Here is a 17,985-nt window from a genome sequence, read left to right on the forward strand (position 1 = left end):
ACTTGTTACTTTTTATGTTTTCAAATGTGTTTATAATGATATTACACCATTTTATTTTTATTATCGAAGTTCATTAAAAACAGCTGTAGACCATCACGTACAGTTATAATAATACAGTATTTTGTTTTATATTTTTTCAGAGATTATTTTTCATGCAAATTCTAGTACATAAAAAAGTACATAAAACATGATTTAGTTACTATCTGTAACAGTTCACTTAGGGTTTAATGATGAGAGAATATAGGCAGTGGCCTGGCAGTCCAGACAGGTACTAGAAGTTTCACTTGTAGTCTGTCAGTGTTATATGTGAATGATTTTGTTTCATTAGATGTATAGAAATTGCCTAGTATGTTTTGGGACTCAGAGCTTGATTAGAAAAAGCATTAATAACCAGAGTGTGTAGAAATGATCACAGTATAAAATATGTTAATTTTTTTGTATAAGGAATGAAATCAAATTGATATATTGGATATTAGTATTTTTTCTAGTAGGTTTTTAAAAGTTAGGTTTTGGGTAGGTGGGGTTTTTTTTTTTTTGTTTTTGGCTGTGAGATATTCACTTACATGCCCAGGAGAGGGCAGCATTTTACTATATCAGGCTCATAAAAGAATTAGCCCTGCTTAGACTGTCAATGTTTCTTGTAATTACTCCCAGTATATTTGTTGCTTGCTTATGAATTAACTTGCATTTATGGAACTAAATCATTTCAATCATTTAATTACACCTGAGGAGCTGAACTATAATTGCTTGCTTCCAACTAGGATCTGATATGGCTTGAGCAGTATTAATTTGGTGTTTACTTTTCTGAGTGCTAAAAGCATTAAAATGATTGTGCAATGGGATTACATTTTACTAATTGCTGGCATTCATTAGCTGGGTAAATGATGAGGAAGAGTGACTGTATATTGCAGAGGGATAAAATTATGGTTTTAAATAGTATATTACTAAGCACATTAAGGCCTGTAAGACATGTTTTAAAATACTCCAGAGGTTATTAAAGACTGTATTTTCTACATGTCTTGCTATATGAATCTCTTATTAAAAGACTGCAATTATTATTAACCTTTTTGGGCAATATGTAGGGAAATGGCTTCATTGACTGGGACATATTTCTTTGATATTAATAACTTCCTATATTTTCAGCTAATCCAAAAGTAAATGAGGAACTTAGAAAAAGATTGCCAACTCCAGATCAACATATTTAGAGAAAATTGGAAAAGGAGAAGCTTATGACAGCTTTATTTGAGGACTTTTTAAAGAACGCAGAATTCTAGCTGTGAGGTAAATCTAATTTTATTCTCCTTAAAAGCATGCCAAAAAAACAAAAAAAACATGCGTAGCTTTTGTCATGTTTACTGTAAAAACAAATGCAAGACACAAATATCAATTGTTCAAGTTAATGATAGTCTATGTTTTAAAAAAAATTGAATAGTATTCTTAAATTACTTTTACAAGTATAAAATGTTTTATATGAAAATACACATTGTAAATTTAAACCAATACATTTGAAATTTTTGGTGTAAAGTTTATGACAAATAGAGTAAAAATTTTATTTTTCTTAAATTGATGGAATTAGAAAAGTCTTAAGTTAAATAAATTAAATGATTTTCTAACCAAAGGAGCAAGAATGTCTAGAAGCTTAACCTGAACTGTATTTACTAAAATGTAAGTGTGAAAGAAAGGACCTTTTTCTTAGAAAAAAAGATTTAATTTCACCTGTTGAAATATACACTTAATAGTCCCATTATAAATGTTTTAGAAAACCATTTATCCTGTAAATTCTCTGTTAAACAAAGGTAAGGTTTAGGTGTGTTCCGATATATTGTTTTAAGTTTATTTATCTACAGTTGGCTTTATTTTAGCTTCAAATCTTGGAGCAAAAACCAGAGACATTGCCAGAGCAAACAAGAATAGAAGTACAAATGGAGGACTGGTCAAAAGGTAAGGACTTTTAAGGTATTAATACCAAACCCCAGGTGTTGTGCTAGTTCAAGGCACTGAATGAAGTGTGTTTGTTCTAACCAGTATATTAGACGGAGGCAGACAAGCCCACATGCACGCGCACACATACAAAGAAGGAGGCACTCACAATGAGACCCACATACTGCAAAAGAAACACAAAGAAAGACACACAGAAAAAGAGAAACACATGGAGGAAGAGATACTGAGAGAGAAAGAAGAAAACAGCAGGGAGAGAGGAAGAAACATGCACAAAGTGATCAAGAGAGGAGATTGAGAGAATGACTGGGAGAGATGCATACTGAGAGCCACACTCAGAGAAAGAAACACAAACAAAGAGAGACACAGACACAGGGAGGGAGATACTGAACTCAGAGAGGGAGGCACAGACACGCATGTTGGAAGCACATATACAGAGAAAGACACGTGTGTGTAGGATACACACAAAAAGAGACCTACACACATAGATGCACAGAGGAAGATACCAGAGACCAGCAGTGAGAAAGAGACAGAGACATACAGTGAGAGAGATAGGGTAAAAAGAGACACACTGAAGGAGGTAGAGGCATAGACATACACAGACACACACAAAAAAAGAGACACACAGTGAAAGAGAGATAGAAAATATATACATAGAGAGAGAGACATGTATGTGGAGAGAGACACATGCACATAGAGAAACAGACCAAGGCACATACAGGTAAAGGAGACAGGTCCACACCAAAAGATGCACTCAGAAAGAGACACCTGCAGAGAGATGGGGTCAGAGAGTGCCAGAGATAAAGCAACAGAGACACGTATAGATGTGCAGATGGATACAGAGAAAGACATTCCCAGGCAGAGACAGAGAGAGACATGAAAACAGAATCCGAGACAGGAAGAGAAAGATCCACAGGCAAAGGAAGAGAACAGTCAGAGACAGAAACACAGTTAAAAAGGCACACAGACTGAGAGATAGCCTGAAAAACACAGAGAGACGATAGATAGACAGGCAGACATGTAGGTAGGTAGGTGGACAGGCAGGCAGGGGACAACTGTCTATAGAGCAAAATACAGACAGCCATAAAGAGAGAAGTTTAGAAAATATTAGGTTTTTAATTGAAGTATCTTACAGTAAAATGTTGCAAATCTGAAATCCCTGAGAAACGAATCATTCTGAATATAGTGTTGCATATCGTTGAAGGCTTAAGTCTGTATGTACATCATTTTTTATTTCCTCTAAATTGTGTAGTTAAAAAAAATGAGATTATTCCCAAAATATTGCACACTTCTCTCCCTTTTTTGGTGCCCTCTACCTCAACCGGGTTCTTCTTTTACCATATATTGACCATACTATCACCTTTTTCAAAAGGATAAAGACCATTTTGGGGAAAGTTTATAGTTTTAGTGAATGGGTTTTGTGACACTTCATTTTGGTCCATTCTCTTTATATTCAAGTTTGTGATAAGATTGTACTGGTGTGAAGCTGGGAACTAATTTGTTGTAGCTGTTTTTATTCATTTATGATAAACAAGAAACATTCTTCTTTTCAAGAGCTCAAAGCAGTTTTACTCAATTTATGTGCAATAATAAGAAAAGAGGAAGTAAATAATGATGCCCCTGTTACTTATGTTCCCTATTCAGAGGTCACATTGCTGTGGAAGTCATGTTGTTCAAATTATAGACGAAAGGATCTCTAAGGAGCCAAAGGAATTATTTTTAATATATCTAAAGATCTAGAGGCTGTGGAGGAAATACTTCTCATAAGTGTAGAATAACCAGGAAAGAAGTTCAGGAAGGGAGCTGCTGAAACTCTAGGACACTTAAAGAAAGGAAGGTTTTAGGACTAAAGACATAGATGCATAAAGAGTTTGCAGAAGGCACAGACTACAATAGACGTGACTGAAACATCATTAAGAAAATTTGCATTTTTACGGGCTTTTTTTTTTTTTTTTTTTTTTACATCAGAAATAGGAAAGACATTCCTTTATATAAAGGGCCTGTTAATGAAACATTATTAAGAAATAAAGTTAAATAGGTAAATGTAATATCTTGATTTTTGTGATAAGTGATATGTTTAAACAGTAAAATCTCACATGGTCATTGCCTTGATATCAAGGTTCACAGGATTTATCATAAAGCACTAATTGTTTCAAAGCTCTGTCTTACACTAGTATTCATAGTCTGGGTGGGTAATTAATTATTTTATACATTATTTTACTTATTTTTTTAAGAAATTGAACTACATAAAAACTTGTATTACACACACATGCCTTTGTGTCACCTTACAAATTTTATTATAAGGAGTGCTGAAGTGGCTAAGCCTTTTCCTAGATTTATCGTAGAAACATTGCTGAAATATTTGAAGTTAGAGTTGATGAGGTATATAAATTTAACAGATGTAACAACTTACTTTTTTTGGTTTTGTTATTATTGACAGTTTAGAAAATGTAAAGATATAGGGGGTAGGTAGGATGAGTGAAGGTATCTACAAAATGTTTCCAGGTTTGAGTAGTTACAAACACAACTCTAAATGAATGAAATTTTAAGTGTGAGTGAATGAAAGTGTTGCCAGGTGAGCATTTATAACATCTTCTGGCTTCTTAAGAAGTAAATGATGTCTTGCCCTTTTGTGAAATTTTGTTTTTTAGGGCTTTTCTTTTTTCTGCTTTTTCAGAAAAAAAAAAATGAAGTGTTATAATCAAAGGATGTATGTACGGTCAGCCCCCACCCAGAATGAGTTGCTATGTGATTGGTTGCTTAGCCCTTTTTAGCATTTACTAACTATTTACTTATCTATGTAAGAAAAAAGATGTGAGGGTTAGAAGTCTCTGGTGAGTAATTTTTTGGAATAGTTTGATACATTTCTGGATATTTCTTATTAAATTTGGTGCCTTTTATTAAGTTAGCTGAAACATGGTTTAGTTGTTTGTTTATAGTGCACAATAGTCCACTGAAAATAGTTTACATATTTATGAACAAACATATCTGCTATAAACATATATACCTACAATAATGTAAGTAAAAATGACGTCTGAATGCCATTTAAATTCAGAATATTGTGAAACTTATTCAAATTTAGAACCTTTAGGGGTCAGTGTTCCCTAAGAAAGGTTAAAAAAGGTTACTGTGCTTACCCAAATTAAATATTGTCTATATTTTAAATATTTCTTACCAATTGAAGGTTAGAAATGGTAAGAATCATGCAGTTTGAAGAAGCTTTATACAAAAACCATTCACTTTTATGAGTTTCTTCAATATGATTTTTAGGTTTACTATTTTAGGGAATTATATTTAATATGTATTTTATACAGAGTAGTTATTTTCACTTACATATTATCTCAATTTAAATAAGACTCATGTGTTTTTAAACTATTTTAAGCTTACAGAGTGAACCTGATTCTAAATCATTGTATGCATTTAAAACTTGAGATGAAAAACCACTGCTAGAACTGCTTTGGGTCCCTTGATATTGCAGTTTATGGGAAATTAGTAAATATTTTTAAAAACCTTATCTTGTGAATTTAAGTGAAAGCAACTGTTCTCTTTGTTTGAGAAGTAGACTAGCAATTATCGTTTATAACCATGATTCTGCTGGTTTTTCTGCTAAGCAAAAATAAATAACTAAAACCTAGGGAAAGGTAACTTGTCTATGGTTTGTTAGTTTCTTATAGAGTCAGAATACTGTGTATATCTAGTTGGTATTTGGGACCTGTGTGCCACCATCAGTCTCTTTTATTATTGCTTCATCTATCTTTGTCATTTCACAAAGCATGTATTCTTTTCACCTTTTGTCCATCTGTTGTTCTGTAATTAAATTACATCTAAAACTATTACGTGATTTGCAAGCATTTTATAAGGGGAGACATCGATAGAAACACTATAGAAAAAGGTCTAGCATGCTTTTAAATGTCTGATCATTATGACTAAAATATGATTGTAGAATCTCATATCATTTTCATAAACATTCTTTTGAAAGCAACACAGAAGGAAATGTTAAGTTGCATATAATGGACATCCATTTCTACCAGCAACATAGCTGGTAGTAAAAAAAAAAAAAAAAAAAAAAAAAAAAAAAAAAATATTCCCTAGGCATTATTAGACACTGCTTGAAATTCAGTGTTTTGAAATCTAGTTAATTAATCATTCCCTGTTAAATTACAGGACTTGAACTTTAATTAATAATTGACTTCTATTAAGTAATGTTATATTTTCCCTAAAATGCATTGTAATTTGGTTTTGTTTGTTTCATAGTGGAAGGTAAATTTTACTGGAGAACCATTGCATTTAATCATTTCAATAAAATGTTAAAGTACAAAGAACACACTTTGGGGGGTTAGATAGACCTGGGTTTCACGTTTTTAATCTTCCACTTACTACCTACCTGGACTTGGGGACAAATTTCATAATTTTAAGCCTGAGTTTTCTTGTATATGGAATAGCGAGATAATTCCCTTAGGACTGTTTTGGAGATTAGAGATTGTGTTGTAAAAGCCCTGCTACAACACCTGAAAAAGAAATGAGTTTATGTAATATGTATTTCCCATACCAGGGCAATTATTTTCACTAGTGTGGTTTTTACAGATACTTAAAAAAAAAAAATAGTTAACATATTTTACAGGGCCTAAATAAATGGTGGCGTTGTCATTGTTATTCTACCCAGCTGTGAAAGGCAGGTCTATAAAAAAGTGTCAAAACTATTAAGAAACATACATAATAGTATTTGAAATGGTTATTAGTTTTATAAAAATACTGTCTTCAAATATACTGTTCACAATACCATTAGAAACTTGATTTTTTCCAAGTAGTACAGCTTGTATTTAGTATGCTTACATTTGTTGAGATACAATATAAAGTCAATAATATTCATTTAAGATAAAATATAATTTTATCTGTATTGAAATCCCAATTGCAATAAAATTCAGACTAGTGGTACCACACAATGAATTTTTCTTTTCCTTTTGGCAAGTGTGAATTTAAAAATGCATTTTTTATTTTTTCATATGCCATAAATAGGGGTCCTAGGTCTGATTAAGTTTACTGTTCATCTCTATAGGACCTAACTTAACTTAGTAGATGCTGGTTGCTTCTCACACAGGACCCTCTAGAATATTTGAGAGAGTGGTTTTAGCACTACTGGCAGCTGGTCAACAAGGATTGATTCATTTACAGAGGAAATGCTAAAAACTCTTAAAAGAATGATTGAGGTTCTATTCTTTCATAAAAACATAAATTTCTTTTATATTAAATAACTATTAAAATAAATGGGACTCTGTGTCTTTATTTTTTAAGTTTGATATGAATGATTCTGTTAACTATTGTTGGCCTCAGTTGAAAAATGGAACGCAAAAAATATGTTTATAAGGGCAACTTAAGTTTTCTAACTGGTTATAAAGTTTATGAACTGTACTTTGAGATTCATTGTTTCTAATATGAATAATTTGCATGTGTCAACTTATGCCATAAATTGTATTTTTTTACTTTATTTTTTTGGCAATATTTAAATAGACTTTATTTTGTAGAGAAATTTTACATTCATAACAAAACAGAAGAAAGTGCAGTGTTCTCATGATACCCCCCTACTCAACCCTCTGCCCGCCACAAACACACAACCTTTCCCACTGTCAACATCCCCTACTATAGTGGAACATTTGCTACAATTGTCGAACCCACCCATAAATTCTGAATAAGGGTAAAAGTTTGCAAGATAATAGGAGTCTTGCCTTATTTATTTATTTATTCATTCATTCATTCATTCATTCATTCATTCAAGTGTTTTAAATCCGTTCAGGCTATATTCTTCATGTGGAATTCTCACTATACCTTTGGTCCTTTATTTTATAAAATGATAATTACTATGAAGAATAAGCACAACAAATGGTAAATTTCTTTTTTTTAATACGTTTACTTCTCCCCATTTCTGTACTATTGGTATGATCCTCTCTTTGAACAACTTGTGACTGTTTCTTTGACTTAAGGAAATACACCTCTTTTTATATGCAAGCTCTATCATATTTACTTGTGGCCATGAAAATATGAATATGGTTTTTTGAAATAGAAAAAAAAAATACCTGAAGTTTTCAAAAGTTTTTTGCTTTGTTTTAAATTCTCTATTCTTAAGATTCTGAGGTCTTTGGGGCGCCTGGGTGGCGCAGTCGGTTAAGCGTCCGACTTCAGCCAGGTCACGATCTCACGGTCCGTGAGTTCGAGCCCCGCGTCGGGCTCTGGGCTGATGGCTCAGAACCTGGAACCTGTTTCCGATTCTGTGTCTCCCTCTCTCTCTGCCCCTCCCCCGTTCATGCTCTGTCTCTCTCCCAAAAATAAATAAAACGTTGAAAAAAAAATTAAAAAAAAAAAAAAGATTCTGAGGTCTTTGATAAAATTCCTCATTGATTTCTGGTTATGGCCCTTTCATGCTACAGCACTTTCTGGAACACATATTTACAACAAAAATCTCCATACGATATCATTGAATCTTCAAGTTTTTTAAAAATTAGGATTTCAGGGGCACCTGGGTGACAGTCGGTTAAGCATTTGACTTCAGCTTAGGTCACGATCTCACAGTTCGTGGGTTCGAGCCCTGCATTGGGCTCTGTGCTGACAGCTCAGAGCCTGGAGCCTGCTTCAGATTCTGTTTCTCCCTCTCTCTTTGCCCCTCCCCAGCTCGTGCTGTCTCTCAAAAATGAATAAATGTAAAAAAAAAAAAATTAAAACAAAAGAAATTAGGATTTCATCTTATCATATTTAAGATAACAATTGTGGTCTCCATAGTGGCTAATTTGTCACCTTTAGTATGATTCCTGTACAGTCCTGAGTGTGCATTGGCATTTTGTTGATTTTGGAGATCGGAATCAATATTCGTTGTTACATAGACCCAAATTATGGTGATTTACACAGTGGTCGAGGTTGACTGGCTGTTTGTAGAGTAGCACTGATGTGACCACATTTACTCACTGATTTTGGTTATCAATATATCTGATAATCGAATAAAACATTGAGGGGCGGTAACTGAATACTCCCAACTGTGTGTGTGTGTGTGTGTGTGTGTGTGTGTGTGTGTGTTACTAAGAACAGCCTAACGTGTAGAACATAATTATCTTTAGGGGAGTAGTTTCAGATGCAGTTTTTCTTTGTGTTTTTGTCTTTTGTGTTTTTGTTTTTTCTCAGAGAATATGAAGAAGCAAACAGAACAATTCAGGCTACAAAATTTTGAAATTTCATAGTTCAAGTGACTGAATTAAAAATATTGACTGAATTTAAAATACTGTAATCTGTAGCTTTTGGATAAATTCAATAATTCCTTGCCAAATAGTAAAATTGTGCTGATAAGATGTAAATTAAAAGTAATTATTTTTAAAAACCCTATTTGACTTTCATTTTTAATTTTGGAGTGAGTCTAGTCTTCACATATGACACTTTTTAGTACTTCAAAATCAGGATGCTACTAGTGAGTAAAGAGTTAAAAGTGATTAGTTCATGTTGGTAAAATTATACTTGTTGAGTAGATACTGAATATATTAGTTTTTGCTAATTACATTTTTTAAATTAAAATTAAATTTTCCTTTTTAAAATAGTTTCACTGGCTGTACCTAAGGTAATTTGATGTATTCCAAAACATAGTAATGCTTATTGATTTTAAGCATTTAGTATAGAAATATAATAAAAACTAAGCACATGCACATTGTTAGATATTGAAGTTGAGGCTGCTGGCTAATCAGTGAACTCAAAAGTGTAGGTAGGGTGCTACGTGAGGGGCAAGTCTAATACCACGAGGGTCTCTGGCCCAGTGAGTGGAGTTTGATAGTAATTCTTACTACAGGTATAAAAAAATAAAAAGTAACTTAAAAAAGAAAGAAAAAAACTAAGCACAATATACTCTTCTTTCTTTCTTTAATCAATATTTTAAAAATTTCCCCCTCTCTTTTCAAAATTTTCAGATTAGTATTGATCAGATCAGGATAGGTAGGTTTTATTAATTAGTTTCCTTGAAGCAACAGCGTGTATTAGAAGAAATATGATAGGAAAGACAGATAAATACATAATCTTTAAGGCTTCAGACATTTGGAAATTGGAGTATAGAATATTCTGGATTCTTTCCACAGATTAATTGTACAGAATTTATAATTGGAATGAATTCCTATTTACACACTTGCTTTTAAGAGTTTATAGTTAAAAAGTAACGATTTCAGTTTGGCAAATCTGATTGTTTCCTTTTAGAAATCTTCAGTGTCCAATATTATAGTCAACTAGTATAGAGATTAGGGCCAGGACAAGTCTGCATTTCCAGGTAAGAAGACCAAAGACAAAACAAAAATTTTCCTTAAAAAGACAATACTTGATCTCCCGAGAATGCAGTAGAGACTTCCTCTGCATTTTTAACAGGCTGTTTGCTCTCTAAGATGTTCTGTATTGGTCTTTTATTACCTTTTTTTTTTTTTTAAAGTCTCTTCCCCTCCCCAGAGTCCTTTGAAATGAACACATTATAAAAAAGAAAAACAAATTTACTCTTCTCAGGCTTTTTTTTTTTTTTTTTTTTTGGTCTCAGGTATTTAATACTTTTTTAAAAAGTTACAAATGTTAACTCAAATACGGACTGACGATACTACATATAACTAACAAGGCACTAGTATAGTAGTCATGGTTGATTAATGAAATGGGGAGTTCCTACCTTTTCCTTTTATGCTTTTGTTTTTTTTCCTGGAGAAACAAATGGTAAATTTGAATAAAACATACATCATTTGCATAGGAAGTTATGTAATGATACCATATAGAGTATAATGATTTCCTAAAACCTTGTATTTAAAGTAACCTGAATTACAATGAGAGATAAACAGAATATTTACCCATCCCTTATGAGCTGCTGCTGATATGTAAATTTATTCTTCTACTTTGCACAAATATACTTTTGAGCTACTGCTTAAACACTTTGAGGTCCTTAGTCAAACAGTTTTAATGATGCCTCCAATATTATGAAAGTGTGACATTTGATGAATGTCTCATATAGTTTTGATATCTGGGCACATGTCAACAAAAAAAATTGAACATTGGTTTGTCATGCAACACCTAGATAATTTATAATTTTACTGTTTATATCCATCTTGACATTTTTTATCTGCCAAAGGCAGGTTTCATTTGGAATCTTAATCTGAGATTTATTTGGTGGATCTGGAAATCATAGCTAGGGTTCCCACAGGAAATGGTCCATCTACCAACAGATTAAATGGCAGTCCTGCAGTTGTTAGGGGAGCTCTGCATTTAACACACATGCATACTCATTCAGTCAGCACTGTGGAGAAAAATTAAAGTAGTAACCCAGGTTTAGGAACAATGTAGCTAAAAAGTCCCATATTTGCTGAATGACAAAGGGTTATATAGCAGCATTTCATTTTATTATTCGTGCTTGAATTTCTTGTTTGCTCTGTTGAGTCTGCTGACGAATACTAATAAATGCCTGCAACAATCCAGACGAGAGATGCCTGGCAACAAAGCTATGCGGTGGACCTCCCTGATCTTCTCCAGTTCACAACCTGACCTTTTGAAAAATTGGCTGGGCTAAGCTGCAGAATTTGGGTGTAATGGTTATTGTTAACTCCAGCTTTAGGATTTATTAATTTGTGTGATCAAGACTTACCTATACTTCAAAGTTTCAAAAGACCAAACACAATCATCCATCCATTAGAACTAACATTGTGTTTCAGTGATTTCCACTTAGTGTCTGACTGGTGATTCTTCTGTTTTGTTTTTCAAATCTAAAAATGCTCCTAAATAAAATAAAAGGCACATATAAAGAAAATCTGGTTTTTTCTCTTTATATTTCTTATTGGAAAAGTTAGCGTCCATACGTGATTGATGAAATTGCTGAATTCACGGACAGTCGGTACGTGTTCATATTTAACAAACAAAAAATAATTATGAAACCTGTTTTACTTGCGATTGTGGAAATATAAGACTTACCTAGTTCATTCATATTTTAATTACTTTATATAAATTATACCACAAATTGAGAAAGGCTGAAGAGGTTATAAATGCATAGTAGGTAGCCAAAATAATTCATATCACTGAAGGAAAAAAGGAATAAAGATCGCTCTTATGTTAATAAAATTTTAGGATACTTTTCACAATTATTTCAACCTAGATAATATTTGTAATGGTTTAAATAGGATGATACAAGTTTTACAGAGCTTTAATTTATGTGATATGTTCATAAGTTAATTAGGTAGCCTAAGCTTTAGGAGATTACACTATTGTACTGTGTTCATGGTCTTCATACAGTGAAGGATGTTAGAATTTAGAATCTGAAACATTATGATAGAAGTTAGTTCTTACACAGAAATCTCATCTCTTCCCCAGGAGAGTGAATATTGATGTGCTCATGACTATGCAGACTTGATGAAACAAAAACACTTTTAAAAAATTTGGTGTAGTACCACCACTTTAAATACCTTTTTTGTAATAAAATAAATAACAAAATTCCAGTAAAATAATTTTCATGGCTAGCCACTGGGTAATTTGAAATATGGTACACTAAGTCATTAGATTGTCTTAATCAAAGATGAAATAACCTCACCACTTCTTTTTGGTGTGTTTATCTAGATACACAGCCATGTATAGGAATGTAAAAGATGTAGTTTCATTTGAATGTTGAACCTTCACGTGCAAATGAATAAATTATGTGATATTGACAGGTTTCATGATTTTCCAACTTTATAAACCTTTGTAAAATCTTATTTCAATATCTTACAGCTACATCCTGACTCTGCCCTCAATGTTTTTGACTTCTCATTATATATAAAACACCTTATTAGAACTGCATAAGGCTTTATATCTGTGCTTTCCAACATGGTAGCCACTGGCTGTGTGTGGCTTTGAGCACTTGAAATGTGGGCAGTGTGTATGCATAGCAATGAAAATGAAAGTTATAGTTCTTTCTTTTTTCTTCTTACTGCTGTTAAAGCCAAAATATATTGAAACCTCCCTGAGAGAGTATCCAGTATCCAAGTGAAAAGTTTGTATTTTTTAGCTAGAGATCCAAAAGTTACTTAATTTCTTGTGACTGCTAAATTAGAATATCTGAAGGATAAGTGCCTGTGATCTGCTAGCTGTGGTCTTGATTATATTTAATATTGTGCCAATATAGTGAGTGCTCAAATTGTGTTGCAGAAACAGGCAATTTTCTTACTATGAGACTGAATTTAAAGAAATATACTATTAAGTTTTCTTTCTGTAGGATCTTTTGCTAGTGTCAGGATTTCTAAATTTTGAAGTCATATTACTTGTGTAATTTGTTCGTTTTATAATCCTCTACATGCTTTATTAAACCATTATGTGTTAACTGTAAGTTTTAACCTCATTAAGTATTTTCTTTTTATTGTATGTTTCTCATTGAATGAGGCATTGTATTTGTTTTTATGTCCATGTCTTTGTATATTGTAATAAATTTTTACTATATTTGATTTATTCTTTTTATATTTTAATTTAAAAATATTTTTGCTTTAAAAAAAATCTTTTGTTTTTAGCAGAGTTTTGCAGATAATAATAGCTAACATTTATTGAGTATGTATTCTGTGCTGACACTTTTCCAAGAGGTTATATAACTTAAATAATTTAATCCTCATAACAACCTTTTGAGATAGGTACTGTTATTATGTACTTTTATTGATAGGGAAATTGATGAGAGAGGTTAAGTAATTTGCTAAAGGTCATACAGCCATGTGGTGGAGCCAGAATTCAAACCCTGCAGTTTGGCCCATGCACTGTGGTTTTGCTAGGAAATCTAAATTCACCAGCGTTCTACAAACTTTTATCTTGTATACACTTATAGTGGGTGAGACCACTATGAAATGGCATAAGTTTCTGATGTCTTTTTCTTTTATATTTGGCAGGGGTTGTGGGGGTAGGCCAATGTATGCATCTGTGGAAAATTAACCCTCCCCCGCATAAAAAACAATTATTTAGTAAAGGAGATAAATAGTATTTGTACACACACGTAGATAACCTACATTTTAACTTACTTAAGAAATTGGTAGAAGTTATTTGGGGCCACTAACTGCTACTGTTGCTCTGATTATGTTGAAACTAATATTCACTTAGAAAAATCCTTACCATTGAAAAAAGACATCTTTGGTTTAAAATATGGGACTACTATTGTAATTACATCAAATTTGCAGTCTTATTTAGTAGCAAAAAAGTGTCCTATCATTTTGATGTTCTTACATAGTGTGGTAATAGATAATATAAAAAAGAAAGAAGCTATAAACATAAAGTTTTTGGGTTTTTTTATATTTATAAAATTAGATGCTATAGCATAAATAATAACCTTTCTCTTCCAAAAAAAAAAATAAAGTTTAAAGAAGTGATGACCATTGTGTTAGCAAGCATCAGAAAGAACATTAATAAATTGCCTCCTTTATGGTTCATTTTAGATACAAATGCCCCTAAGTATCACCTGCATCTGAAGGTGCAGAGGATCCATTTATTTGAATGTACTTGCCTATGGTATTTCTATTGCCCTTTCTCTTTTCTGCCCCTGAGCTCTCAGGTAGCTGTGATGTTGCTATTCTGAGTAACCCCAGTAGGATCCCTAGAGACAATTCTAGCTCAGCCACTCCGAAGAAACAGCTCTGTAAACAGTATTGACCCCCCCAGGGGACCATCAAATCCGTTTACACAGATACCAGTTGTCACAAACTATTTACAAAGCCAGACAGAACAGAATTTCCCAGCCTTTAAGAATCCCTATTTGATTCTAGCCACCTCCTCACTTCTGTGTACTAGTTGTGAAATAAGTTATTTTTGGCCATGAGTCATGATTTCTTGGGTAGCATCAATTTAACTGAGTGTATTCTACATTAACTAATGTATAATTGTCTGGACAATTGAACCCTAAGGGGATCCTAAGGCTTTCTTTCCTAGGGTAGGAAATGGTATAATACAATAAATTTTCTAGACTAAGAAATTGAGAATTTAATAGCAATGCTAGCATTAAGATAGTTGACCATACTGGTACTTCCAGAAGTAGAGACTTTGTTAGATCATGAAAATGATCCATTGGAAGCAGCATGAAAGTTACTAGAGAGACAGAGGGTCTTCAAAGCATATATTGCAGGTAGCCTAGGTACATGTATTAAGTATTAAAATCCCCCCCAAAATCTTTTTGAAATCCACCCATTTTGCCCAGATGAGTAAACTGTCTCTAGCAATAGCAATTTGAGAAATAACTAGTAGTTTTCCTCTGTAAAATTACTTTGAAATGGTCACAGGATAAGCTAATATGGTAGTGATAGCATAAGATAGTAATAGCAAAAACTGGGAAATATATTTGGTTTGAAGTGGTCAAATTCTTATGTCCAATAATACAGTCCTCACAGAAGAACAAATAAATAACTAAAGGAATTGATAGTAGTTATAAAAATTCCCTGTTGTTTAACTCTTAGGAAAGAAAGTTAGACTTCAGAGTCTTATGAATTATGAAGAAGACATTGATAATTTATTGTCTAAGTTCATATGGAGAAATATATTTAAATAGTAATAATTTTGTTAGTCATAATGATGGAATAGTTAATAATGACATTGATTAAACACTGAAGCAGATTACTAAAAAAGGTTATAGAGTTTCCATTTTAAACCATATGAGAGAGGAATTAATAGAATAGTTTTAGTTTTAAACTTTCATCTGTCTAGAGATATTTAGAAGTGAATAGGGTTTTTTTCTTTTAAATATATATCTTATCTTTCCAATTGACTGGTGTGCAAAACAGACCTGTAACTTGCCTTTTTGTTGCATTGTATTGACATATATTTATACTTCTGTATGCAATGCTTTTTCAAGTGATGGGGCAATCCAGACAGCTTAGCTGAAGCTTTTAGTGGCTTCACCCCATTATCACTTCATAATGGTCTTTCTTGGGGTAGCTCGGTGGCTCAGTTGGTTAAGCATCTGACTTTAGCTCAGGTCATGATCTCATGGTTTGTGAGTTTGAGCCCCACATCGGGCTGTCTGTTGTCATTGCAGAGTCTGCTTCAGATCTACTCTCTCCCTCTCTCTCTGCCCTTCCCCCACTCGTGCTCTCTCAAAAAAATAAATAAAAATATTTTTAAAAAGTAATGGTCTTTCTTTTGGGCTTGAGAGTGTAGGGAGAATAATTGAAGACTGAGTTAGAGTCACTAAGTGCTATCATCTTCTCTTGGTTGGAGATGGTACTAACTCAGAAATTGAACTTAAGTTGGGCCTTGAAAAAGGTAAATCAAACTTGACAAAATGCAATATGATAGAGCAGTATCTTAAATTTGACTTGAAAAGTCAAAGTACATAATGCCTGCAACTTACTCTCAAATGTTATGGAAAAAATTACATAGGTAGGTAGATACAGAGAGAATGAAGAGAACAATAAAGCAAGTGTGGTAAAATGTTAACATTTGGAGAATCTGGGTGCCTTGACTCAGTACATAGGAACTCTGTACTATTTTTGTAGCTTTTTTATTAGATTGAAATTATTTCAAAGTAAAAAGATAAAAAGAAATGACTTCTCTACAATCAATTCCTCTCAGCTCTCTCATTTGTCTCTGTTTTCTTCAGCATGTTGATGCGGTCAGTGAAGTCTTGGCTCTCATTTCTCCTTTCCATTGCTTGCCATTTTTCTGAATGATTTCAGTGTTTTAATAGATAACACTTTCAGTACCTTGATTCCTTGATTTCTTCCTCTACATGTACCTTCAGTCTATTTCATTTACCCATTCCCAGATGAACCACATCTTGGACTTTGTCTTACATATCACTCATTTTAGAAATTTTTACTCCCTGACTATAACATCTTGTCATTTCAAGAAAGATATACAAGAAATGTCTGTGTTTTTCCTAAAGCCATTCCTTCTCCTCTGTACCCATGCTTGTTCTTCCTGTTACTTTATTCTTAGAGTCTGTCAACTTTTTCATTACATCATCTAACTCAAACCATTTGGTAGTTGATTGCTTTGCACATTCCTACTTGTCTTTTGTTGGAACAGATGCCTTTGTGAAATCTTCCCAGAATCTTCTAGTTGAGCATCAGTATGTCTAGTATGTTTTATGTTTGGTCTCTATGACCCATGTATAGCCATTTCTACGTTGTATTCAAAGCGTCAGATCGGTTTGCCTCCTCACTATACTAGAGTCCTTCAGGGGAGAGTCTGTTTCCCACTCCTTTGTTTTCCTAGTACTTTCATATAACATATCATATTGGAGGTTTCCATTAATTAGTTAATAAATAGATTAGTTAGAAGGGTCAAACTTCCTATACAGAAGTTGAATTCTGATTTAGGATAATGTAATATGGCAGAGTAGAAAAGCATTGAAAGAAGATTTAAACAACATTTGCTATAATGGAAAAAAAATAGGCAGACAAAAGGAAAATTTTATAAATCAGCCTTGTTTACTCCAAAGTAAAATTAAATTTTCACTGGCAGAGTGTGTACGGATAGTTTGATTTACAGAGCAGGCTCCAAATGCCTGGTAAACAGTTACAGTTAGGAGTTTAAAAGCTTCTAGTACAGAGCAAGATTAGAAACATCTTTAATTAATCAGAGCCAAATCACACAGTACAGTGTTCTTCAAAAATATTAAACATTTAGAATTAAATTCCAGAAGTACATTAGAACTTGCTGAGTTTATTTTAATTATACTATAAGAGATTATAATTACTATAATCCAGGAGGGATCTGCATAGAGTCCTTTTATTGGGAAGCTCTGAGTTTGGAGAAGATAGTACATTCCCTGGTGAAAAGGTGCTGATTTGCCAAGAATTCAGCAGAACACAAAACTTGACATTAAGTAACCTGAAGTAAGAAAAAGAGCTATAAATATAGTAAGCAGATAGAAAGTATACATACCAAGAATGAGGTAAAGTAAACACTAGGAGGTTAGAAATTAGAAACTGGGAGAAGAAAGATGCTAAACTAAACCCAGAAATACAGAAGTAAAAATATGGGATGAGTTGTACATAGTGGTAAGGTAATGGTAATGTAGATGATGGAAAACCGTAATTCTCTTTCATTTTAGTAAAAGTTGATCCT

The 17,985-nt window shown here is 32.9% G+C and overlaps 1 protein-coding gene and 1 non-coding gene across 5 annotated transcripts in view; both read left to right on the top strand.

The window, feature by feature from the left end:
- The window catches only part of MIPOL1 (mirror-image polydactyly 1), a 328,723-nt gene that overhangs the window by 65,424 nt on the left and 245,314 nt on the right, over nt 1–17,985 (top strand). For all 4 annotated transcript variants that reach the window (XM_045450737.1, XM_045450735.1, XM_045450734.1 and 1 more), the window contains 2 exons: nt 1,144–1,281; nt 1,863–1,941. In XM_045450737.1, the coding sequence (XP_045306693.1) occupies nt 1,923–1,941 (19 nt within the window). In that variant the 5' untranslated portion in view covers nt 1,144–1,281; nt 1,863–1,922. The remainder of the gene's footprint in view (nt 1–1,143; nt 1,282–1,862; nt 1,942–17,985) is intronic.
- On the top strand, nt 9,612–9,759 carry LOC123584573. The gene has a single exon (XR_006705532.1). It is a non-coding gene; the product is annotated as a small nucleolar RNA SNORA62/SNORA6 family (small nucleolar RNA).

Source organism: Leopardus geoffroyi, chromosome B3, assembly GCF_018350155.1.
Source record: "Leopardus geoffroyi isolate Oge1 chromosome B3, O.geoffroyi_Oge1_pat1.0, whole genome shotgun sequence".
NCBI classification, from domain to species: domain Eukaryota; kingdom Metazoa; phylum Chordata; class Mammalia; order Carnivora; family Felidae; genus Leopardus; species Leopardus geoffroyi.